Genomic DNA, 25,088 nt, shown 5'->3' on the forward strand with positions numbered 1-25,088 from the left:
AGATGGGGGATAAAACTGCTCTCCAACATGGTTTTGTATCGAACTTGGTTGACAGTTTCATCGAAGAAAATTGGACCGATGATTCCGTGGTTCGAAATTACGGCCCATACAGAAACTTTTGCCCCAAACATTTCTTTTTCATGCAGTATGCGAGGAGGTTCCCTCGAACTTTTTGTTTATTCACAGCACAGAACAACTTTCACCTTGTGTTCAACAGTCAATCGCCCGTTGTCCGCCATTTTACAAATTGATGTTTGTGCTCGTAGCTATGGTTATATCCGAATTGTGATGCTACCTATCGGATTTTCCATGAATTTCGGCATCCACTAGCGCAGTTAGAAATATCGAAACTACAATATTAAAATTTTGATGTGGTAATTAAATGGTATGACATTTCATGTGCCACCCTGTAGATTCAGTAGTGTCAGAGAAAAGTGCGCTCAAGTTTTAACTTTCGGAAAATGCAGGAAAATGAAAACAGTGCATATCTCGATTTTATTTGTATAAAAATGTTCATATAGGTCACACTGACTCGTTTGATTATATGATAAGGCATTTGAAAACTCGAAAAAAAAAAATATAAATTAGGTTATTTTACGAAAGAAAATTATATTTATGCACACACACACACACACACACTGACAAATTTGCAACAATTGTGCAACTTTAACTGTTTGAAGATACGAGTAGCCTGGAGTTTACTATCTATACAGTCTGAAGGATACGAATAAGGACAAAAACTGAAGGTGCTGACTAGGCCCCAGTTGTCTCCTTGTGGCTATATGGACGGCCTGTGGATGACTGTAGTTCGCTCTTGAAGGGTTAGCTTCTAACCAGTGATATGTAGTGGGTTCGACACCCCTCATTGAACAGTAAGCAGGACTGACTGACTGCCTGGAGCGAACTATTGTCGAAATGGGATGGTACTTTAGAATGGTGAAGGTTTTGGATTAGATTGGGGTTCATCTTTAGAGTCACAAGGAACATTCTGCAGTTCTTTCCAACTTATTTTCGTTCTATTACACTAATATAAATTAGAATTAATAAAAATGACTCTTGACCGGAAGTGTATTGTTTTAAAGGGAAAGTTTTACACTTTGAAAACAAAATAAAAAATCGGATTTTTCACACTAAATCACTAACAAGTTCCCTTAAACTTAGACTCGCCAAACATGTCAATACACAATGAAAATGTTCTCTACACACACCTCAGTGAGCTTCATTGGAGCAGAAGGTTTTTTTTTTTTATCACTGGTTGTGTATGTTTTGCATGTGGAGAACAAACTTTACCTTCAAGATAAAAGGTTAAAATATTCTGTACTAGCCGTACCCGTGCGCTCCACTGCACCCGTTAGAAATAAATATAAAGTAATTACATAATTAAAATAGGACATTTGATCCAGGGAACATTCGTGCTTGATAGAAGGATAAATCGTTTAATATGTTACTTAATTTAAATTGTATTTAAAATATTAAAATGCAATCATTTTCATCCAGAGACCACTCATTTGGTGCAATGACAATTCCTTTAACACGTTTCTTAATTGTTATTACCAATTATTTTTGGAAAAGCGAAAATTAACAGAAAAATTTTGGCTACAGATTTATTATTATGTTTATATTATATTATATTATGAAAAAGTGTGTTGATAACGGATGTACTCGAATTAGAAAGTTTTTAATTTGTTGTGGGAGCTCTTTAATCTCAGGAGGAACAACTTTTACAACAGCGCAACATAATCTGCTTGGCTCATTACCCAATTTTTTTGAATTGCATTTATTGCATATGTATTTTATGTATTTTAACACGATTCAATTGAGCATAGTTAAAATTTGAATTATAAAATAATGGATTGCTAAGCTAACGTACTGTTACTGCATACTAAATTAATACACTCTCGTTGTTCGTTAATTCTCTGAGATAAAAATGAATATGTTCATAAACATTATTATAAGAAATACAGGAAATGAATATACAGAATAACCTATCAAGTTTTCTGTGCATAAGAAGCTATTTTAATCTTACCTGTCCTCAATTCACTCACAAGTTACTGTAATAACATTATAGCATTATGTCCATCCAGAGAAACTACACTTTCCAATGATGAAATAATAATTAATTATACAAATCGGTTAATTTAGCTTCCGATATTACTTCATACAAACACAGAAACATTGTCTGTAGGCTATGTTTCATAGCTTTCGATTGTTGTGTCCAAGGCCCCTTATAGACGAAGTCATTTGTTTTTTATTTCAATACACCGCCTTAGATGGCAGTTATTTTAATTTTAAAACTCATTTATCTCATTAAATATCAGTCCTATCAAAATTTTTCAGAGAATAAAACTTATCAGAAATCATTTTTAAAGAAACTTTTGTTATGTAACATATTTCACAAAAATCAATAATAAGCGAGATATTTCTATTTATTTAATTCAGGCCCCCTTATAACCCCCCTTTTAAATAACGTATTTTGAATGCCATAGGCTATAGCCTATAATCTAAGTTACAACGAACTTCATTTATATTCCAATTTTCATCGAAATCGGTTCAGCCATTATTGCGTGAAAAGGTAACAAACATACAGACAGACAGACAGACATACAAACAAAAATTTCAAAAAAGCGATTTTCGGTTTCAGGGTGGTTAATTATATATGTTAGTACCAATTATTTTTGGAAAATCGAAAATTACCAGAAAAATTTCGGCTACAGATTTATTATTAGTATAGATTGTGGGCGTGTTCTGATGAAATTGTAAATATGGAGTGATTGGCGAAAATCGTGCAGTACTCTGGGAGTAGATTCCTGATATCACTGTGATTTTGAAAAGTTCATATATGTTATATTTTTTAGATTGACTAAGTTACGTAAAGTGAAGTGAATGTGAAAGTTATGAAGGTGTAAACATTTAATTATCTGGGAAGATAGTACTGAGGGTATTATAAATTTATTAAAGTATGTTCATATTATTACTCATCGGGAAAAAAATTGTTTTAAGGATACACTGAGGTGAAATTTTGTCACTATTGATGAAAAAAAATTCTGTTTTCTGTTCCCAACGTGAAAGATTATATATAGTTCCACCTATCCACAAATTCTCATGCAGATAGACCTCTTCAATTAGCTGTTTTGGGCTGCCATTTTTAGAAAGTTGCACACACTGGGCAGCCCTTTAAATGCCTACTCTTCTCTAAATGTTGCAGTACATTTTTCTTGCATAGTGCTTTACTTATAGTGATGCTTCTTCTCCAAGTTTTATACTACGTGCATGATTTTTTATGTATCGTCATAAAAGTTTGCTTATGAAAACTTATCAGTATTTTCTTTAAACCTCAAAATGTTAAGGAGGAGGAGAAATTTTGCCAATATTGGTGAAAAAAAAAAAATCTATTTTCTGTTCCCAGCGTAAAAGATTGTATATAGTTCCACCTCTCCACAAATTCCCATGCAGATAGACCTCTTCAATTAGCTGTTTCGGGCTGCCATTTTTAGAAGGTTGCACACACTGGGCAGCCCTTTAAATGCCTACTCTTCTCTAAATGTTGCAGTACATTTTTCTTGCATATTACTGTACTTAATAATGTTGCTTCTCCTCCAAGTTTTGTACTACGTGCATGATTTTTTATGTATCGTCATAAAAGTTTGCTTATGAAAACTTATCACTATTTTCATTAAACTCAAAATGTTGGGGAAGATGGGATTTTTTTTTTTTTTTGCTAGACATTTTTATCTGTTTTTTGTATTTGACAATATAAAATATTTTTTCTTGGCTCTTGAGGAATAATCTGAAAAGAAAAATAGCAAGTTACATTTGAGGGAGTTGAAAAGTATGTGGAACAAATTTCAGGCAAAAAAATGTTGAAATTTGTAAGAGGACTAGTAGTTTGTCAAAATACAATTTAAATTCATAAATACATTAATAATACATATAATTTTGGACCATATCAGACGAAACTTTATATGATGGCTATTATAAATGCAGTATGATCTGTACAAATTTTAAAAAATCAGCTCAAATGGTTAAGAAAATTCAAATTCACCTCGGTGTATCCTTAAAGTTAGTTTTCAAAGACCCCACCTTCTATTACGATGTGTGTAGTTACCAAAGTGTGAACTGCATATATCATAGTAACTGACTTTCATTGTTGGCCATGAATAAATCGAGCAAAATTGTCATCATTTGATCTACTTTTCAATTCATCGTGAATTTTTAGGTAATAACTAGGTTTGTAATGTTGGGCACCAATTACAGCATGGTACATAGGCTGGGGGTGTGAGCTAGTACGAGGACATTGACTTGGTTCTGCTATCGAGTACGGGAATAACAGAGTGAACATAAACAAATCTGGACTGCTCTAAAAGTAAATATAAGTTACAAATCATTTTTACGTACCTTTCTTTTCTTGTGCTACAATGTCTCTGTATATAATGTTGCTGGTCACTTCGTATGTTTGTATTACATAATTTACATATAATGTTCCCGTCATTCACTTCAAAACACTCACCAAATTCTGCTGCAAAAATATGCAGCAGGTACACTGTTCATGCATGCTACAATAGTGACTGGCTAACGGAGTATTCAGCAGGTACACTGTTTATGCATGCTAGAGTACTGACTGGTGAACGGATAGTAAACTTGAAACCACCGTAACACACTCTTTCGTTCTCCAGCATTACAAGCCTAGTAATAAATGTGTCTATAATTTCAAGAGGTGTGCGTTGTTTATGTACAATATAATTTTAAACACTCTAAGCTTAGTTCACAAGAATCTGTGTTAAGGAAGCAAAATGCATGATTATTTTCAAAACTATTCAAAATTGGACACATGTATAGTTTCTTAACATTGATATCAGGAGTCAGTTTCAAGAGCATTGCATCATCTTCGTGAAACACTCTGTATATATTTCTATTTCTTGTCTTTTTATGCAGTGACATGCATGACCATGCAAGTATGGACACACATGTATACATGCAAGTTTTGAGTCTTATTACCTGTTGCAAATTCAAAATTTGAAACTGGTTTTACCATCTTCACTCTGGTCTTCCACTACTTTTTCCATTGGAACTTCCTGCAGTAGTCTTTAATTATCCATCTTAATTTATGTTGTCTTTTACGTTCTTTATAATTCCATATCATCAGTTTTGTTTCTCTGTAAATTATTCTGATTTCTGTTTTTCATCTATTCACCAGAAACTAATTGCCTGTCTTAAGAAACTTATTTGTTTGGCTATCAGTCTTCTTTGTCTCTCTTTTGCAAACTCAAGTTACAGATTTTATACAGTCTGGATAATGTTTTTTTTTGTTGTAGTTTCCTAAAATATGTTGTGATAATGTGATAGTTATAGAATTGGAATAACCTCAGGAATAAGCTCTGTAAGTGGTGCTATAATTTCTTAAATCACTGTCTGTATGTGTGTGAGAGAGAGTGTGGGAATTGCATGGTGTTCATAGCTTCAAGTTGATATGGGTAGGATGTGGCAATTTGTGATCTCGGATGTAAAGGGCAAGATGGTGTTTAGCACAATTCATAACTCACTTCTGGAGGCCTGATTGCAGCGACAGATGACTGCAGGACTGAACTGTGATACTCATGTCTAGATGCCGGTGCCTTGCCTGTAACACACACATTTAAGGGAATATCTATTCCTTACCATGTGTGTAACTTTTTATAATGTCTCCACTTGGTGAGCTCGGCTTGATTTCTCCGCTATTGACTTTATAGACATCGGCGAAGGAGGAAGGAGGATGAGGTGGTTGGTCCTGGAAGAGCGTCATCCATGATGGGGAGTGGAAAATCTACCTCAGGAGGTAGTCCCCAGCCCCTAAACAGGGACAGCACGGGATCAAATTCCTCAAAGGGAGTACAGTTTGATCTAGAGGCCACTGCCTTTCCCCCATTGCCAGGGTTGGAAGGCGGTGTTGGTGTGAGTGCCAAGGCTAATCCTCCAGTTGAGACTGTGCAAGTGGACAGTTCAAGTTCTCATTGGGAAAATAGGTGAGTTGACAGTACCAGCAATTGCTTGTGAATGTAGTACTGTAGATTTGCTACTCTATGTAATTTCATGAACCAACATTCTCGTCAGGTTGAACAAGTCATCAAAAGAAAGATTCATCTGGGGACAGCAGATGTTGAACACAAAATAAATTTAGAAGCTCTAAAGATATGCCTTGTTTTCCTAAAGTTTGGACCCTTCAAGAACACAAATGGAAAACCAACAAAACGTTGTTAAAAGTTTCCATGAGTAAAATTGTGAATTTGGCTGTTCTTCAGCTCAAGAGAAAATGACAATCCAAGTGAACTCCATTTTGGCTTGATTGGTCAGGCATCCACTATGCCTGAATTGGTCAGGCATCCACTATGCCTGACGACTACAATCCGTGTGTGTATCAGTTGTGTGAAAACCATTTTAGTGTTTTAATGTTGAAGACTGAAGGCATTTGGCTAAATACAACACTGCTGAGAGCTGGATCTTTACATAGATCAGCACTTTCCAGAAATTGCTGAGCAATCTACTACAAAGAATGTCAGCGTTTGTGCAGAAATTGTTCACCAAATGAAAATTAAAATATATTACTACATTCAGTGGTGTGTGTATATGTTCATGTTTGCTTTATTGTAAAATGGAAAGGAATTTACTTAAATGACTTATAACCTGATTTAAAAATTTGCTTGTGACTTAACGAGAATTCTGTGTATGAACTGCACTGGTTTATTCTCTGTGAGGGCACTATGTGTTTCTGTAGATCATCTTCAAACTTGGACTGTGAATTGATAAAAAATTTAATCAGTTGGGCAGTGGTGATTAATCAGTTCACTAAATACTAATCCAATTTTAACTCATTTTCTAACACTAACAACATATTTGTGAAGCAATAAAGTCATTTTCTTACCAAGTCCTTGCACTGTGATTTCATACTGTTTTCTTTTCTTACCTTCTATTGTCTTAAGTGCCGTGGTATTTTGCACTGCACGCTGTCTGTATTCAGCAATGGGACTTGGTGGAAGTGGTTTATCATATTTTTTAATAGTTGCTGTATTAAAGTTAGTTGGAAGTGGTGGATGGATAACAGAATAGTTTCCTTTTTACACCTCTGCATTCTCTTAACCTTTTCTTTGTCAATTGCCAATTTAAGGCATTCTTCACATAAATCAGGTGCAAGACGGGCTTGTATCCTATAGCTTACGTCAACAGGGTTATAATTAAGGAGCGGATTTCTATGTAATTAAATATTATTTTTGCGTGTGATAAAACACAATTAATAATAATAATAATAATAATAATAATAATCCATGGCGCTACAGCCCGTGAAGGGCCTAGACCAACCAGCCGGCTGCTAGCCTCACGCCCACATGCCGAAGCAGAGGTGGACGATCATCCAACCAGAATGGAGGTATCGTTTGGCTAGCACGATGATCCTCCCAGCCGTTATAGCTGGTATTCGCAACCGAATTTCGCTACCTATCGTAGCTCCCCAAGTGCATCACGATGCTGGGTTGGCACCGGTCCCAAACACTGGCCGAAATTTCATGAGAAAATTTCTTCCCCCATGAGGAATCGAACCAGCGTGCATTCCATAATGCGAGTCCTAGGCGGGATGCCTTAGACCGCGATGCCACGGCGCGGGACTAAAACACAATTAACAAAGTTAAAAATTCCGAACATAAAGTTTCAAGTTTAAAACCCGAATTTTATTTCACATAAAAACACATATTTCACAAAAAAATTATGTAAATACATATTTTCAGGAAATCTATTATAAACACATAAATGTTGGAGCTTTTTTACTTAAATAATTTTTTTACAAGAACTTTTAAACATTTTAAAACTAAATCAATTATGTCACTCAGAAGTGCGTTATCTTTTTAAGAATTCTTGGTTGTTTCGAGTTTCTATGCGCTGTGTGGTGTATCCGGGATCCATTTTTGTAATAGTTTCGCCTCAAGTTCTGAGAACTGCTAGGCAGCATATCAGTGTTATTATTAGAGAATAAATTAACATGGACAAGGAGGAGAGATCTTGCAACACATAATTAGGAATGTTTATTGTTGCTGAAGATGATTTCATTCCACGCTTTGTTTGTGAAACACAACAGATAAGAGCTCGGGTATGAACATTATTTAATTTAAACAAATCTCTTGCCTCTCGCTCATGTCCATCAAGTAAGGCAATATGTCTTGTGATTCCCTGTTATCGGGCTTCGTCAATCGATATCCTTCAAGATATACTGGAAGATTGTTGTTTTTAAAAAACGATTTGGCTTTCCTATTAGCAAATCTAAGCTTTTTGTGTGACACCATAAAAAAAACTCGAAACATCCAAAAACCTGTTGTCCGAAACAGGGAGGTGCGTGCCGTGAAAATTAAACTAGACTCACTACCAGGTTCAGAAGTACAAGTACTAAGGGACAAATTCCAAAATGTGTTTGGGAAAAACAGGGGATATAAAAAAATTTGTAAAGTTGCTCAAGTATTGGAGGGTGTGCCTGTAGGTGAAATTGACGGTGTATGTGTTTGTGACATTCCTCTCTTTAAATATGCACGTCTGACGTCCTGTGATGTGGAAAGATCGTTTTCACAGTATAAGTCGTTGTTCAGAGATAATCGGCATGCATTTGTGATGGGAATTTGGAGATGACCTTTGTTGTTCACTGTAATTCTCGGCCAACTAATAGCACTTAAGTGTGGTTGGTGAGTACCTAGTAACATTTTTTTTTCCCCAAACTGAGTAAGGAATTTTTGTCATATTTAAAAAAAAAATATATTTAATTTTTTTAGCACATAAAAATCTGCTCCCTAGTTATAATATATCCTTCGACCATAATCACAGCAAATTTCCGTAATTGAACTAAGTAGGAAGATTAGCATTGATATATTGCGAGGCTAGTACACGAGATACATACAGAATATAGTGGGGTGGGGTGGAGGGGGAAGGAGTGCTTTTTTTATTCACCTGTAATATCTGGCTAGCCATGTTATACGAATAGATGGCTGTCATTATAAACAGCTTGCATCTTCATCAAGAAAGAGATATATGGACTACAGGAATTTAAATCAAAGCAATAGCAGTCAGTATCAGAAGGGAACCCGGGCCTTAAAAAATAGTGAAAATGTTCATTTTTGGCTTTTTACTGCATTATATTTTCTGAAGTTTCCTCTTTCCAATGGTATATGAAAATGTATACACTACTCACGTCTAAAGAAATCACTTTTTTTAACAATCCCTCATATGCAGATGGAGTTGAAGATCATCTTGAAAAATAGTGTTTTTTTTTTTAATAATAATATATATTTCTCTGAAATTTCCTCTTTCCAACAGTATACGAAACATACTGTACTCACTTCTAAAGAGCTTTTTTTTATATAATGCTAATTTGAATATTATTTTTTGCTACATTTACTATTAATTTCTTTGTAAATTTAAGTTTTATGTAATGCATAGACAATACGAAAAGATTACGTTATCTTCATTCTTTTAAACTTTTCAAAATTGACCTTTTAAATTTCTTTATTATACTTGATACTATTATTCTGATAGATGTTTGTATGTGTGTTTATTCAACTGTCCGAAGAAGACTGATTTGGATGCCAGTAAGGCATCACTCATGAGGCAACTAAGATATGGGATATGGTGGCCATTTCTTTTCCCCCTTCTGTTGTATACATTCCTGACTGGCTACTTATTTCACTGATCAGACTTCAGATGTATATAAACAATTGTTTTTTCTCTGAGACACATTGTCAAGCGAGATGTACTGTCTCTAGATGTATCAGCCAGAACCTCAGTCAGAGGTATATTCTGATGTACGAAGTCTATAATCACTGATATATCAATGTTAGTTGAATTACCACTGTCAGTAGTGCTTTCCCCTTCCCCATGTAATTGGAAATTTCTTCTCTTTCCCCCCCCCCCCAAATAATCAGCATTTCTATGAGAACATAACTCACAACAGATAAAATACTCTCAACATAAATTGACACTGCTGAATCACAAGTCAGGGACATCACTCACTAGCACTAATCCATTATTTAGCTGAGAAATAAAATTTGATATACTATACAGTGCTGATGTGCCATTTCAGTGGATAAAAAGAGAAGACACTCGGATCTCAATGAGATCACAGTAACCTGAATATGTACGGTTTACTGACTGGTACATCATTAACTGAAAGCTAGAGCATTGGCTTTCCATGCCGGTAACCCGGGTTCGAATCTCAGTGGGTTCAAGTGGAATAATTTGTGGAGGACAAAAAGATGCTTGGTATAGCTCTACCAACTACAAAAAGACCTTCAACTTTTCCAATACTCACGTGGCCATGGAGGGGTAGACGTCATCACTATGCGAGCAGCTCGCTAGGCCGGGTTACACTAGTCAGACTCCAGTTGTGAATCCGATTCTGTAGCGGAGCTTTCACTTTTCAAAGGCCTGCCGCACACACTTAGTTTCCCTTCCATTATTATAACTTACAATCTGTTTTAACTAGCCTATATATCATAAGTCGTCCACACCTGTGGAGTAACGGTCAGTGTGTCTGGCCTCGAAACCAGGTGGCCCGGGTTCGAATCCCGGTCGGGGCAAGTTACCTGGTTGAGGTTTTTTCCGGGGTTTTCCCTCAACCCAATATGAGAAAATGCTGGGTAACTTTCGGTCCTGGACCCCGTACTCATTTCACTGGCATTATCACCTTCATTTCATTCAGACGCTAAATAACCTTAGATGTTGATACAGCGTCGTAAAATAACTCAATAAAAAAATATATATAATACTGTAAGTCGAAATGGAATATTAATTGATTGAAAAGTGAAAGAACGAATGCGAACACGACTGTTGTTTCGAATAGTTTAAAACGTACTCACTGTGAGACGTCAATCAGGAAGCGCATCTACAACACAACTGACCCCCACTCGGACAACCTGCGCACGAACGAACACTGGTTTATGGCGGAGGTTTTTATGTCAGTGGTGAGGCTATAGTAGGTTTCTGTGGAGAACTTCTGTTTCCCCTAACAGCATTCCACTATTGCCTTGCTAATCATGCAGTACTATGTAATCTTCATTCCTTATAAGGTGACTCCGCATATCAGTAAACATGAGGCAAATTTCTTCTGCGTCCCAATCGCTGATTTATTCCTATGTTCCCATCGCCTGTGTTAGGATGGTTCGTATGTTCCCATCTCTTGTGTTTGGGTTATGTTGTGAGTGGTGATGCAGCTGCATGTCATCTTATCATGCCTCATTTCCAACAACGGTCCTTTCTTGCTCCACCTACAAATCACATTCTTTCTTCAAAGACTTGGTAATTAGTTTTTCAACTGCTTCCTTTTCGTATTCATAAAAACAGTGAGCAATGCTAAACTAGCTACAAAACGAACTACAGCTTCAGTGCACCATTTGTAAATGGGAACATTTGGGGAATTATGCAGTCAAGTACCCTCCATTGGTGACTGGCACACTTTTCCTGCTTGGAATGTGGTGACCATCTTAAAGTACGATTAAGAGAGGGCTGTATTTGGTTGAAAACAGCACTTACTAACTACTGCTATACCAGATGTGCTAGAAGGAATGTAAAAATATTTCAGGATAATGTAGTTTGTGTTAAAATACGTAGATTTAACTCTGTTACATCTAGTCTATGAAGTCTAGTGGTCAGATAGAAATTGACGGGAGAAATATTTAAACATCTTGCTGTTCTATGTACTAACCTTGACTGTTACATCGGATTTTTGCACACAGCACCACCTGGGCATCGCAGCATAGCCTGTATAAATTGAAACTTACAATACCACTACTGTGTAGTATGTTATTGTTCCCCTGTTGTAGCTAAAACTGGGAAAATGTAACTGGATGGAATTTGTAAGTATTTTTTATGTGTACTGTATTTTGTTTTTTGTGCTTATCCAACTGGAAAAAAAAAAACCTTATCCTTATTGCAGAGATTTCCTGGGTTTTATTTTGAGTTCAGTGGTCACATGAACATAAAACATGAACACACTTATCTTGCAGCTGTAGTACAGTTCATGGAATCCATAACAAGGGTAACCTCAGCAATTCTTTTTTTATTTTCGTACTAAATTTATGCTTAATGTGAAATAAATATATTAGAACAGCACAAGATCCCGCGCTGTGGCGTCGTAGTCTAAGGCATTCTGCCTAGGACTTGCGTTATGGAATGCACACTGGTTCGAGTCCTCATGGGGGAAGAAATTTTCTCATGAAATTTTGGCCAGTGTATGGGACTGGTGCCCACCCAGCATCGTGATGCATTTGGGGAGCTACGATAGGTGGCGAAATCCAGTTGCGAATGCCAGCTATAACAGCTGGGGAGATCATCGTGCTAACCACACGATACTTCCATTCTGGTTGGATGATCGTCCACCTCTGCTCTGGCATGTGGGCGTGAGACCAGCAGCCGGCTGGTCGGTCTAGGCCCTTCACGGGCTGTAGCACCACGGATTATTATTAGAACAGCACAAGATTCGGCATGCCTCTCTCCATGTAAAATTCTCCCAACTATTAGATTTCAGACACGTGTATTCAGCCACATCGAAATAAGTTAACACAAAATACATTATACTGAATTATTTTACATTCCGTCTGGGATATGGTGTATATATTCTGGAGATGTAATTGACCATGATCATTGTGACAATGTACGGCATGCTTACTATTGTCTCTATGGAACGCGTATTTTCGTAACTAAGTGTAAACTCATCTCCAACTATCATTAATGACTGGTACATCCCCTAGAATTTGAGTGACAACTAACCTCGATTTTTCCAGGTCTCAGGATTGGAGGAGGACAACGGGGTCAACAGTAAAACTAAGAAATAATTGCACGCACAAATCTTGTATAAAATTAACATTGTATGTTTTAGTCCTTTGTTGTTAATTGGTTCAGTTTATGTCTGTTGGGATCTTTCACGATCTTGAAAATTGTTAGCCTGTTGATGGGAAACATGTAATTTCTGAAGTATATTCTCGTGAGTTTGTTCACACCACAAAGTTTTAATTGATTTTGCTTTTCGTCTTCACTTCCAACTCGTTTCCGCACATTCTTTTATGTTTATTAACAAAAACCTATGTTCATTAACCTCTGCAACTTCACTTTTTCGTTTTCATTTAATTTATTGTATTTTATAGATCTTACAGCATTGTAGTGTTGAGCTATGGAACAAGTCAGAAGTTACACATAATTATTAGTACAAAGTAAACAGATTAATATAATAGTAGGTGCCAAATCTAGGGAATCGTGTAGGACTATTTTTAAAAAACTACAAATAATGCCATGGCGTGTCAGTATATTTTTTCACCAATAATCTTCCTTGTATGTAATCGTGAAAACTTTGTAACTAATTCAACAGTTCATAGCATTAATACGTGTTTAAAAAATTATTTTCATACTCATCGGCAAGTCTATTGTGCTATCAAAAAGGAGTGTGTTATATGGCACTAAAAATTTTAATAGCCTACATATGGATATAAAAAACGAAATTCAAAACATAAGATTATTTAGGGCCAAATTTAAGGAGTGCCTAATTTTCTACGCCTTCTATTCTGTAGGTGAATTCATGGCATTCATGCTTCATGAATATTTCTGTGTTCTATTAAATTTGATACTAAAACTTTGTGTTGTACTAGTAGACTATATTGTAAAACTCTTCTGTATATATTTCAACTAGACTGTGACTTTAATTAAGACTTTATAGTACTATTAAGATTTTTTTTTCTTTTGACATGTTCCATATTCTAGCTGTAAAGCAATGTACGAATACCATGGAATGTAAATAAATACAATACAATACGAATGTGTACAGTTCAGTTGAGTAGAAAGTTCACTTATCGAGAAATTTTGTTAATTTTGTTTTAAACTTTTTCTTTTGGATCTTCAGAACTTTAAGATAATTTTATTAGGCAGTGCATTGAACACTGTAATACATTAATAGTGAACTCTTTTTCTAATAGTTGAGACTAAAGGGTAGATGAAGATATTTTTGTCTTGTATTGAAATTATAAATGTTCTATTATTGTTTAAAAATCTTGATTTTTAACATAAAACATATGGAAAGAATGTAGGCCACTTTCAAGGTAAGATCAAGATTTCTAAATTTTGGAAATCTTTTTACATACTGTCCTTTTATAGAAACCTGTCATTATGGTTCTTTTTTTTTTTTTTTTCTCCGTAAAACAAAAATGTTTAGCTTCAGATGAGTGACTTCAGAATATTAATCTATATTCACAGTGTGTTGAAAAATTACATAAATGGATTAAAAGAGGAAAAATTGTTTCAGGGCATGCTTTTAGAACTTAATGGGATTCCATCATATCTGAAGGAAATTCTTTGTATTTATAACAGAATTTCTGCTTTTGTAGTGGGAATAATTATTGAGACCTGGAAATTCAGTATTAAATGTATCTCATAACCAATTGCAGTACTTTCTGCATGATCTTGAATGTTTAGGTTTTCAGTGATATTTATATAAAAAATTTTTTTTAAGAAATTGCATTAAGATTTGTGATCATTGATTTTGATAAAATAAATATTTTCATTTTTTGGATATCGTCTGGTTTATTTTTTATTTATTTATTTTTTTTATTTGTTTATTTTTTGACAATTTTTGTACATTGGTACTACCAATTGTGCTTAAATAATTAATATTAATATATGAGACTTGTGGAGAGGGTGACATCCATTAACGTTCCTCAAAGCATCAATAAATCAGTGTGTCTAGGTTAAAATATATCCCAAATATTTATTAGTTCATTACCTGGATTTTGTATTTTGCTACTCAAATGCGTCCATTTTATCTTTTTTGTTACTTTTGATCAAATTTTACAGTAGGCCTGTTTCTTCTAGTAATTCTATGTCTATGAAGTTTTACAATTCCAAATACAAAGTTTCATCAGTCCTATCTTTGCAAATTCTTTCAGTGTCTTAAACCTGAAACACATTCGGTATAATTTGTGAACAGCCTGTTTTGATATTTGACTACATCAGAGATGTATGTGAATCACCAGTTAAAATTACAACCGGTAAATGAAATGTCTCTATGGTAGTTTTTATATATTCCTCCCTCATATAGATTCAATTATACTTATCAAAATAGTCGGAGAAATTTGTAAAGAATAATAATTTTCTGTTTCATCATTAACTTCATTGTGACTTACGAAACGATTCCTTACTATGATACAATGAAAGGTAAGGACTGAGGGCTAACAAAGTTGAATTTTGAAATGGCCAAGAATCAGTTGATAAATTGTGTACATGGAAATTCTGGTCAGAGATTGAATTGTTTATATATCTAAATTCACTTCTTGTCTGAAGAAAGTCATGCTAGGATTTTTATCACTGTCAAGTTTGAACTAGTGGCCCTTGGATTCATTGGCTAGCATATTTTACCAGGGGAGAAGGATATGGAAAAACTATATTCTCGCTGTGATGTTTTGAACCCAGGTTTTCTGACTTTGAATAAGCTATAATGTAAAAGAAAGAAATACTGCTATAATGAATGGAAGTACACAAAAGTAAGTACTCAGTTCTTTCATATGTTCATGGTAAAGGCACACAATAAAGTAAAAGTATTCAAACTTCTTTGTACAAGTCTTATTTAATTGTTTGGCCCCTGGGAACAAATTCCTAGTGTACCACACATCTAATGTCAAAGAAAATATTCAGCACTGTTTTGACATTTGACTTCACTTGTCATTATTATTATTATTATTATTATTATTATTATTATTATTATTATTTACCGAAGTACATATGACATTTTCGTGCAGGAATTCTGTGTTACCGTATGATGGATGGATAGAAGAGAAAAATTCTCTCCTGCACTGGGACTTGAACCTGGGTTTTCAGCTCTACATGCTACCAAAGGGAAAACTGAGAGATAGAACTTAAACTGAGGGGATTCAATGTGGCATCGGAACTGGAATCCGGTGTGGCTTAGTGGATAAAGTGTTAGCACGTAGAGCTATACTGTTCTCGCTGTAAGAAAAATCCTAATGTAAACACAAGCACGTGGCTTCATACCCGTGATTGGCTCACAGTCGAAACACTCACACGACGCAGCAAAATATAGTCCGTATATGGAAACTATCATCTTGTATTATTTGAAAATAAAAAATTGAATTCTAGTTGTTAAATACAATGAAACATATAACTTCACTCATATGTGAAGCGATATGTAAAAGAAAAGCTACTTTTATATTTTGTTACGTACTATGAACGCGGATGAATACCAACAGTAACACCGAGGTAGTCTGTTCTTGTAACAAGCTGGCGTCACTTGAGCTCGTAGTTGTTCACGTAAGCACGTGGTACTGAAGTATGGCTTCTGTATCCTCGGTGTGTGTGGTTATTAAACATAAGAGTGGAAACTCTCTCAAAAATGGAGAAATAGAAATAGTCTTAAATGTATATAATAAGTCAAGTGAGTTTTAATTACAGTAATTATAAAATAAATGTTTCCTAAGTAAACGAATACTTAGTAGTGAGGTTAGGTCTACTTGACGAGTAACTGGAAATGTATAACATGAAACAGAATGTACAACAGTAGGCGGGAACACGTACTGAGAATCTATGGCACCAAACAGTGGCCAATGAAGCCTCACTTCAGTCACATGCTGTTGTTTATATTAGGATTTTTCTTACAGCGAAAAGATTATAAAACCCATGTTCGAGTCCAGGTGCCAGAAGAATTTTTCTCTGTTCTATCCATTCTTCTTCACTTGTCTCACTTTCTTGGGCCGAGGAGAATTTGGCGACTTCCATTGTGAGGATTGAACCCTTGTTTCTGGATCATATCCATACACCATATCTCATCACCAGTTATAATATGTGTCAAAAAGTTTCAGTTCGTTTTGTTGAGATTTTTCAGTTCTTATCACATGTGACAACAGCTTTGTGACTCACTGACGCTAACAAAAGGTTTGCAACTTATCTGTTTGTCCCAGGGGGTTGCAGTTGGGAATGCGGCTTTAGGAAACCCCTCTCCCTCAACTGCTAGCAGTAGCAGGTAGCTAGCGCATCCGGTTTTTCCAGGAGTGACCACGTCTTGAAACTTTTTGATCAGACCTCATAAATAGCAACCACGTATTTCCGTGGATATGGGATTGCATGTGCAGTGTGCATTACTTCTGGGATCGCCCTCATATATTTCCCTTATGGCAGTAGCTTTTTAGAACTGTCATTGTATTTGAATGCTGGTATGTGTATAGCTGCAAGTAGTATTCTTGTACAGGGACATCATTTTATTTTTACTAACATTTTTAATATTAACTTGCCTATACCTCTGGATCAACGCCGTTTGCTATCCCCTTCCACAACTGGAGTTCATGATACTGGCGTAATATACAAACAAATCACTTTACTAGGTATAGGAGGGAAGAAAAGTAGTTCATCCATTTACGTAAACTAGAAAATATCGCGCTTTTGAGTTTGATTATTTTCATTAGGTTTTTGTTTAATCAAAATACAGTACAGTATTAACGATAAGTTTTTACTCACGAACCAAGCCGTCCATGTAGACGTATTGATTATGCAGTGTATATTATACTGTCTACAGCACATTAGCGTACAATATAGAGAATGAAGTTAAATTGAAAAATAATCATAATATAGATATTTAAACACATTTTTTAAAATGGTGGCCGTTCATTTCGATACAGGCTTCAGTTCTAATGTGCATATTATCGCACTATAGACTATTGTACCTAATCCCAATTACCAGTTTCGTCCTTCGTTCTAGTAACTCATGTTGAAATAATTCTGTACCTACTCTATAAAAGAGTACCTTACGTACTGTAAATTCAATCTTCACTTCTGCCCGATCCGAAAAGATAAAATTACTCAGACATGCTATCTACTGTCCGTCCAAGTAATGTCGTACGGTCGTAGAAAGGGAGGAAATCATGTGATAGTTAATTACTTAACGAGGCCTTTTTATTTAAGTTATTTTAAACAATTGTATAATATTACGTAGACGTCCAATTCCTAACAGAAATTAATGTTCTCAGAAAAGAGCTAAGACAGCCCAGCCACTAGCTGGCGAATAAAAGCTGGTGGGGGGAAACCGGCATGCGACGTAGGCAAATGGACGACAGTATCTGTGCCAAAATGATTCAATATTGAAAGCTCATTCGTCACTGGAAAATGCGAACATATTTTTGGAACGCACTGTTTACTATGACTGTAAGGCTACTATGACTGTGTATGCGGTCTTGGATCTGTGTGGAGGGCGGTTGAACTTCATTAGTAGAAGGGGTGGGAGTGAAGTACATTCAAAAACTCAGGTACAATAAAAATTGAAGTAAAAATAAAATGATGTCCCTGTATAAAAACTAGTGAATGAATGGGGAAATGGGAGTAGAAGCATTTAAAAAGGACACTCGATAAGAATTGCGTTCTTGCAAGGAATCTTGGGACTCATGTTAATCTTTATGTGAGCTAGTGATGTATAAAAAAACACAGTATGACTCCATTTTGTTAAACTTCAGTGGAACAAATTGTTTAAATCGAATATTCCTCTTTGGGAAAGACAGAAGCACCAATATAACCCCTAGTAAATATTATAACATCTATGATTTAGACATATTTTGACCTGACTGGCAGTCTAAATTAATTTATTCCCATGTTAGGAATTCCATACTGAAAATACGTTAGTTTCGATTTAATTTTCTCTGTGTGTAACATAAAGAAATATGTTTTGTACGTTTGTAGATTGTCAGATGTTGTAAAAGGCACTGCCAAACCCAAGAGCACAAGCACAAAAGAGAAGGACAATGGTGGAGCGGTGTGCACGTCCCCTCGTGCAGCTTCGCCAGCATCTCCTGTCCCCAAGCCAGCCTCCGTTCCTGAGATTAAGGCACAGCAACCCCCACCACCTCCACCGCCTCAGCAGCAACAGCAGACTAGTCAAGTTTTGCTCCCTGTTCAGTCTCACTCCCCAGCGCCTTCGTGTGACAAAGAAGTGAAAGATGTGGGGATGGGCAGTGACACCGTCTCGCAAACTCCACCCTCTTCTCCAGATAAGTAAGTTCATTCACATATGTTTACATCACACATGTCTCCTTTACTCAACTAAACACACAATTAAAAGCCCGGATATTTGTTTCCAGTACAGTGAAACTTCGATCCATCATTTCCTATATACAGTGAAATCTCTAGTTTATGGACATTAAAAGGATGTAACAATTTGTCCACATCTGGGAGGTGGCCTTTATTGGGAGGGAGGTTGCCCAATATAATTACTGTTTAAAATTGAAATTTTTGGTTCACCAAAATGCATCCTGTGTAACCTAGAAGACTCTTTGATGAATCAAAAACATTTACGAAAACGTCCAGCTTTGACATCAAATCTTTTGGATTAGGACTGTAAATTATACGTGGTAGTCATTAAGTTCTAAGACTTGACGCCTGGAGGGTAGGCTCCCACAAGAATCTGGATGTATCACAAGATGCCACATAACAGAACCACATCCTCCCTCAAAATAGTCTCCGTTGGCTGTTATGCACGTTTGCCAACGTTGGTATAGATGCTGGAAGCACCGTTGAAAGATGTTGGCAGGAAGGTCCCGTATGGCTTCTGTTGTGGCAGTCATGACCTCTTCGGAAGAATGAAATCTACGCCCACGTAGGGTTGCTTTCATGCGATGAAAGAGAAAAAAATCGCATGGTGCGAGATCAGGTGAGTACGGAGGGTGTGGAAGAACTGTCACCTGTTGTCTTGCAAGTTCCTTTTGGACAAGGACAGAGCGATGTGCAGGGGCGTTGTTATGTAGCAACAGCCAATTCTTTGTACGCCATAGCTCAGGTCGCTTACAGCGAATTGAATCTCGTAAACGGCCAAGGATCTCTTTGTAGTGGGTTTTGTTGACAGTTGCACCTTCTGGGATGAATTCCATGTGAACAATTCCATTTGAATCAAAAAACAGTTCAAGCATCACCTTGCCTTTTGACCTGTCTTGTCGCGGTTTTTTCTGTCGTGATGATAACGGCGTTTTCCAGGTGGCAGATTGTCGTTTCAGTTGCGGATCATAAAGGAAACACCAAGTTTCGTCTCCAGTTATTATCCAGTTGAGAAACGTCGGATCATCGTCAGCACTACTGATGAGGTCACCACAAATCGTCATGCAATCATCACGTTGGTCTTGCGACAGGATTCGTGGCACACTGTTCTGGGTAACATGAGACGTGTTGAGGTCGTCAGACAGAATTTTGTAGCAAGTACCATGGCTAACCCCTAGTGTTGCTGCGATATTTACTCGCATATTTTTCGCGCTTTTTTGGACATCACTTAATGATAGTGCACATTTTACACAACTTTTTTTTTATCACGAAATCACTGCACATTCGTTCTGCCCAGCTGCGACATTATAAGCCTATGGGTGTGAAGCATTGAAAATCTTTGAAGGAACTCGTCTGCCTAGTGAACAGGGTAATAAAATTTATGACCACCAGGCCAACATGCCCTGGCATCCTCTAAAATTTTGCAAAGAAACTTTTTATGTTAGTGACCTACAATTTCGTACATTCCTTGAAAGCACACACTGTTTCAAAATATAGTTTACATTAAAGTAGTGTGTTCAAAATATTATTCTTGTTTTGAACATTAGCAGACAGTTTCCATTTTATCCAGGAAAAATTACACATAATACATACGAAAACCAAGCTCTCAGGCTCATCACTGGTGGAATCAGAACAACTCCAATAGATTCTATGAGATTCCTCACTAATATTAACAGCATCAAAATGACAATAGAAGAAAAAGCACTGATTCAGTATGAAAAACTTACCAGGTTACCAGGAAACAATTGGCATTCATACAGTCCTCTCTGTAGATTGAAAACTCAAAAAAGTTTCATATCCATGGTTCAAGAATTAAAACAGAAAATCAATATCCCGAATTTAAAAGAAAACTTACAAATTAAACCAAACCCTTTAACTCTATTAAATATAGAATATAATCTAAATTTAATAAAAGAAATACTAAAATCAGAAGTAAACACTGAAATAATGAAACAATTGTCTTTAGAGACAATTAATAGTAGGTACCCTCCATAAAATTGGCTTCATTTATACACCGACGGATCCTTGGTCTCCAGAGAACAAGGTGCCGGTGCAGGTGTTACGTGCTGTCTCTTCTCACTTTATAGATCTCTTGGATATGGAACAACAAGTTTTGATGGAGAAATCGTTGCAATAAGTGAAAGTCTCAGGAATCTTCTATGCCACACCAATAAATTTAAAAATGCAGTTATATTGTCAGACTTCAAAGCAGCTATTCTATCAATAGTCTCTAAACACACACCTTCATCTCAAACAGCAGAAATAACTAAAATGCTCTCTCAATTAATATCACTCAATAAAAGAATTGTATTCCAATGGATACCATCCCATTGTGGAATCCTGGGAAACGAGAATGTGGATGCTTTAGCAAAGAAGGGCAGCACTGCTACTTACAGACCTGTTACTAAATCTACGTATTACTCTGTGAAAAGATTTATTAAATCTACATACTTAGACTTCAACAAACAAAATTTGATAATACAATCACAAGGGGAAAAATGGAACTCTCTGCATCATAATCCACTGTTAATTCCCGATTTACCACGAAAATCGTCTGTAGGTGCATTTAGATTGGCAACAGGCCATGATTGTTTGGCCATACACCTGCATAGAATTGGAATATATCAGTCCCCTAACTGCCCATTGTGCAACTCAAACCAAGAAATGGATTCGGAACACCTCAAAATCTGTGCTTCAGTGGCTGGTCATGATAATATCTTTGAAAAATATTGGAGTGCAAGAGGTCAAATGACTTTGTCAAACGCCTGGCATTAGAAAACAACAACATACGAATTTCGCTGGGACCAATAAATTGTTTCAAAATAGGATTCCGGATTATTCAGGTTCTGATTTGAACAGGTTTCACTGTATTAATTTGATGAAAGCTAATGGCTTTGTGTACTGTACTTACAGGACAGTTCCTGTTGTCAAATGTATGGCTGACAAATCTACTAAGACTGATGACATTCTGCTGAATGGCGAAGTAGCCAGTGGGAGCGGGAGTGTCAGCTGTAAAACTGGTGAGACCGTCACCAGCAAGCAGCAGCAGCAGCAACAGCAGCAGACTGCAGCAAACACAGTTGCCTCGCTCAGCAAACCCGTGCCCACCACGACCAACGCTGCCACAATGACCAGTGCAGTGGTGGTGACTGATGTGGCACCGGTTCCGACCCGCACAGTTGTGGCCACTACAAACAGCACTGGCACTGCCACCACGGCCACCCTCACCACTCCGACTGCAGCTCCTGTCAACCCACCTCCGACTGACGTATGCTCTGCAACGGTGAGCCTATCGCATGTTTCTCTCCATTATTAAACTCTATCCACATGTACTAGTTCCGTGATTTTCTTTTTCTTTCTGCATGGGTTATATTTTGATTTTAAAACCTAAATATCCTTACTTTTGTTCGAAAATGTTGTAAGCAGCCTAAATTCTGCCTCGGTAAGAGTTTTATGTATGTATTTGTGTGTTTATACAGGGTGTCCATAGATGTTAAGATTTGGATATTTTATTACTCATTACTGCTGTAACCTCATATAACTCACACATTGAGTAAAGAACCACAGCAGACATTACAGCTATTCTTCTTAGTCTGCGATCACCACAAAGAAGTTTGAGTCGTATGTTTCATTGTAGTGTTATTTACAACGCCAAATGGTCTCAGGTTCCAAGTCAGGAGAATTTATTTCTTCCTTACTTACATACTTACAAATGGCTTTTAAGGAACCCGAAGGTTCATTGCCGCCCTCACATATGCCCGCCATTGGTCCCTATCCTGTGCAAGATTAATCCAGTCTCTATCATCATATCCCACCTCCCTCAAATCCATTTTAATATTATCCTCCCATCTACGTCTCGGCCTCCCCAAAGGTCTTTTCCCCTCCGGTCTCCCAACTAACACTCTATATGCATTTCTGGATTTGCCCATACGTGCTATATGCCCTGCACATCTCAAACGTCTGGATTTAATGTTCCTAATTATGTCAGGTGAAGAATACAATGCGTGCAGTTCTGTGTTGTGTAACTTCATTTCTTCCAGTGTCATATTTTCCCTTTTACCTGGCCGTATGTAACAAGCTGAAAGACCTGGTATTTAATGCTGCGAGATGTGACCAAAGTATGCAGATTTTCTGTGTTTCACTGGATTAATAGTTTGCATCTTCATTTGTAATTCTCATTATCCCTAATATCTTCAGCTTTCCCTAATACATCCACATCTCAAAAGTATTAGCCATTCATGTTGTCTTAAAGAATCTAACCATTTTCCCTACACAGCAGCATTGAGAAAACATAACACTTTACAACTCTCCATAGAGAGATCCCTGTTGTATATGGAAAGGTCTTAGCATGTCGACATTAAAACAAGTAATATTGTATTTAAATCATTAATAATGCTTATTCTGTAAAATCTCTTTTTAAAGAATATTTAGAGGACTAATTATTTTTTTCTTAAATTCAGATTTGTTTTAAAAGAGGCTTTTCACATAATAAGCAAGAAAGGACTGAGAGTACAAATTATGTACATTATTTGTTTCTTCTGAAAAAGAAGAGAAGAAAATGTGTAAAGAAGTATGCAATTGAGATTGAATTTCTTAAGGGTGCAGAAGTTGTAGATACACCACATTGAAAAACATAGTTTCATATTTGTTTCTTGAATATTTTATTTAAAAATTCCCAAATTCGCTTAATGAAGATGAATGTGACAGACTTCAAGATGAATTTGCAGCTTATGAGTGCAATACTTTTACTGAATATATTATAAATTGATCTAGAATAGATCAAATTGGGCCAAAATTTCAGGTCTCGTGCATGAAAGCATACAAATAAAGTATAAAATGTTAGTTGTGTTTGCAGCAGTTACAGTGACTCCTATGGAAAGAGTCCTCAGTGTTGTGAGAAATATTTAGGCCTACATTGAACACATCAGAGCTAGAATCACTTCTGATCCTAAAGATTCAGAGAGCATTACAAGAAGTATTCTTCAAGAATAAATTTGCGGAAAAGCAACTGCTAGATGCAGAACATGCCACAAAACATTTTCATCGCAATTTTTTGTGACATGTTTGATCTGAAAGTTATGTATATATACGTATTTAGTTTAAAGTTCGGTCAAAACTTATCTGTAATGAATGTTATAATTTATATGACAAACATTTTCGCTCATTCAAGCATCTTCAGGTCTTAGGTGTATATATGAGAACACATTCTTACAATAATCTTTACATACAAATTAAAACAATGAAACCCTTACATAGTGGTCAAGTATTAAAATATTTATACAAAGATTACATATGTTACATATTGTTGTGTACGTGACAGTCATGTTGAATAGTACATGAAGATATGTGACAAGAAGAATGTAATATTCAACTGAACTTACAGAGATGTAGAGTGGTGAGTGGGACAGAAACTTGCTGGTGCATATAGTCGATCATGTTACGAAGTATTGATTTTGTATAAGATGTTATTTGGGTTAGAGATTATTTCATTAATCAAAGGGGAGTGGTTGTTGTATTCTTTAGCTATGAATGTCGAATTAATTATAACTTTCACCGCAGATAAGTTTTGACTGAACTTTGAACAAAATACGTATTTTCATCGTAGTTCTGGAGGCTATAATGTTTTCTACTCTACCATCCCCAGCTTTGAGGGTTATAAACACGATCAGTCTTACTAATAGTTTTTATACGAGACTTATGCAGAGTTGAGACAGAAAACGTTACTAATAAACTGTGAATAAGCTATGGATGTATAAACAGGCTGTAACTATACAATGGGAATTGCTTTGCAGTAGTTATATACACGAAACCCCTTGTTTAATCGTTGTATATAGCGAAAAAATGGCCGCCCCTCTAACAGCTGTTCGTATGGACTGTCATTTTATGATGATGATTCCTTGTAACCACAGAAGAACAAAACAAAGGTCATAGAATTATTAGAATAATATTGCTGTAGCTTGTACTCTTTGACCAAAATGTAGTGTGGTAATCGATTAGAGCCAGTTGTACTATCGATATTT

General features: G+C 36.2%; 1 protein-coding gene across 5 annotated transcripts in view; it reads left to right on the plus strand.

Moving 5' to 3' along the window:
* The window catches only part of Larp4B (La-related protein 4B), a 330,307-nt gene that overhangs the window by 283,274 nt on the left and 21,945 nt on the right, over positions 1–25,088 (plus strand). For 4 of the 5 annotated variants that reach the window (XM_069844065.1, XM_069844414.1, XM_069844163.1 and 1 more), the window contains 3 exons: positions 5,727–5,999; positions 18,721–19,032; positions 21,982–22,351. In XM_069844065.1, the coding sequence (XP_069700166.1) occupies positions 5,727–5,999; positions 18,721–19,032; positions 21,982–22,351 (955 nt within the window). The remainder of the gene's footprint in view (positions 1–5,726; positions 6,000–18,720; positions 19,033–21,981; positions 22,352–25,088) is intronic. The other variant, XM_069844246.1, reaches the window with a different exon arrangement.

This window comes from Periplaneta americana, chromosome 1 (assembly GCF_040183065.1).
Source record: "Periplaneta americana isolate PAMFEO1 chromosome 1, P.americana_PAMFEO1_priV1, whole genome shotgun sequence".
Classification (NCBI taxonomy): Eukaryota; Metazoa; Arthropoda; class Insecta; order Blattodea; family Blattidae; genus Periplaneta; species Periplaneta americana.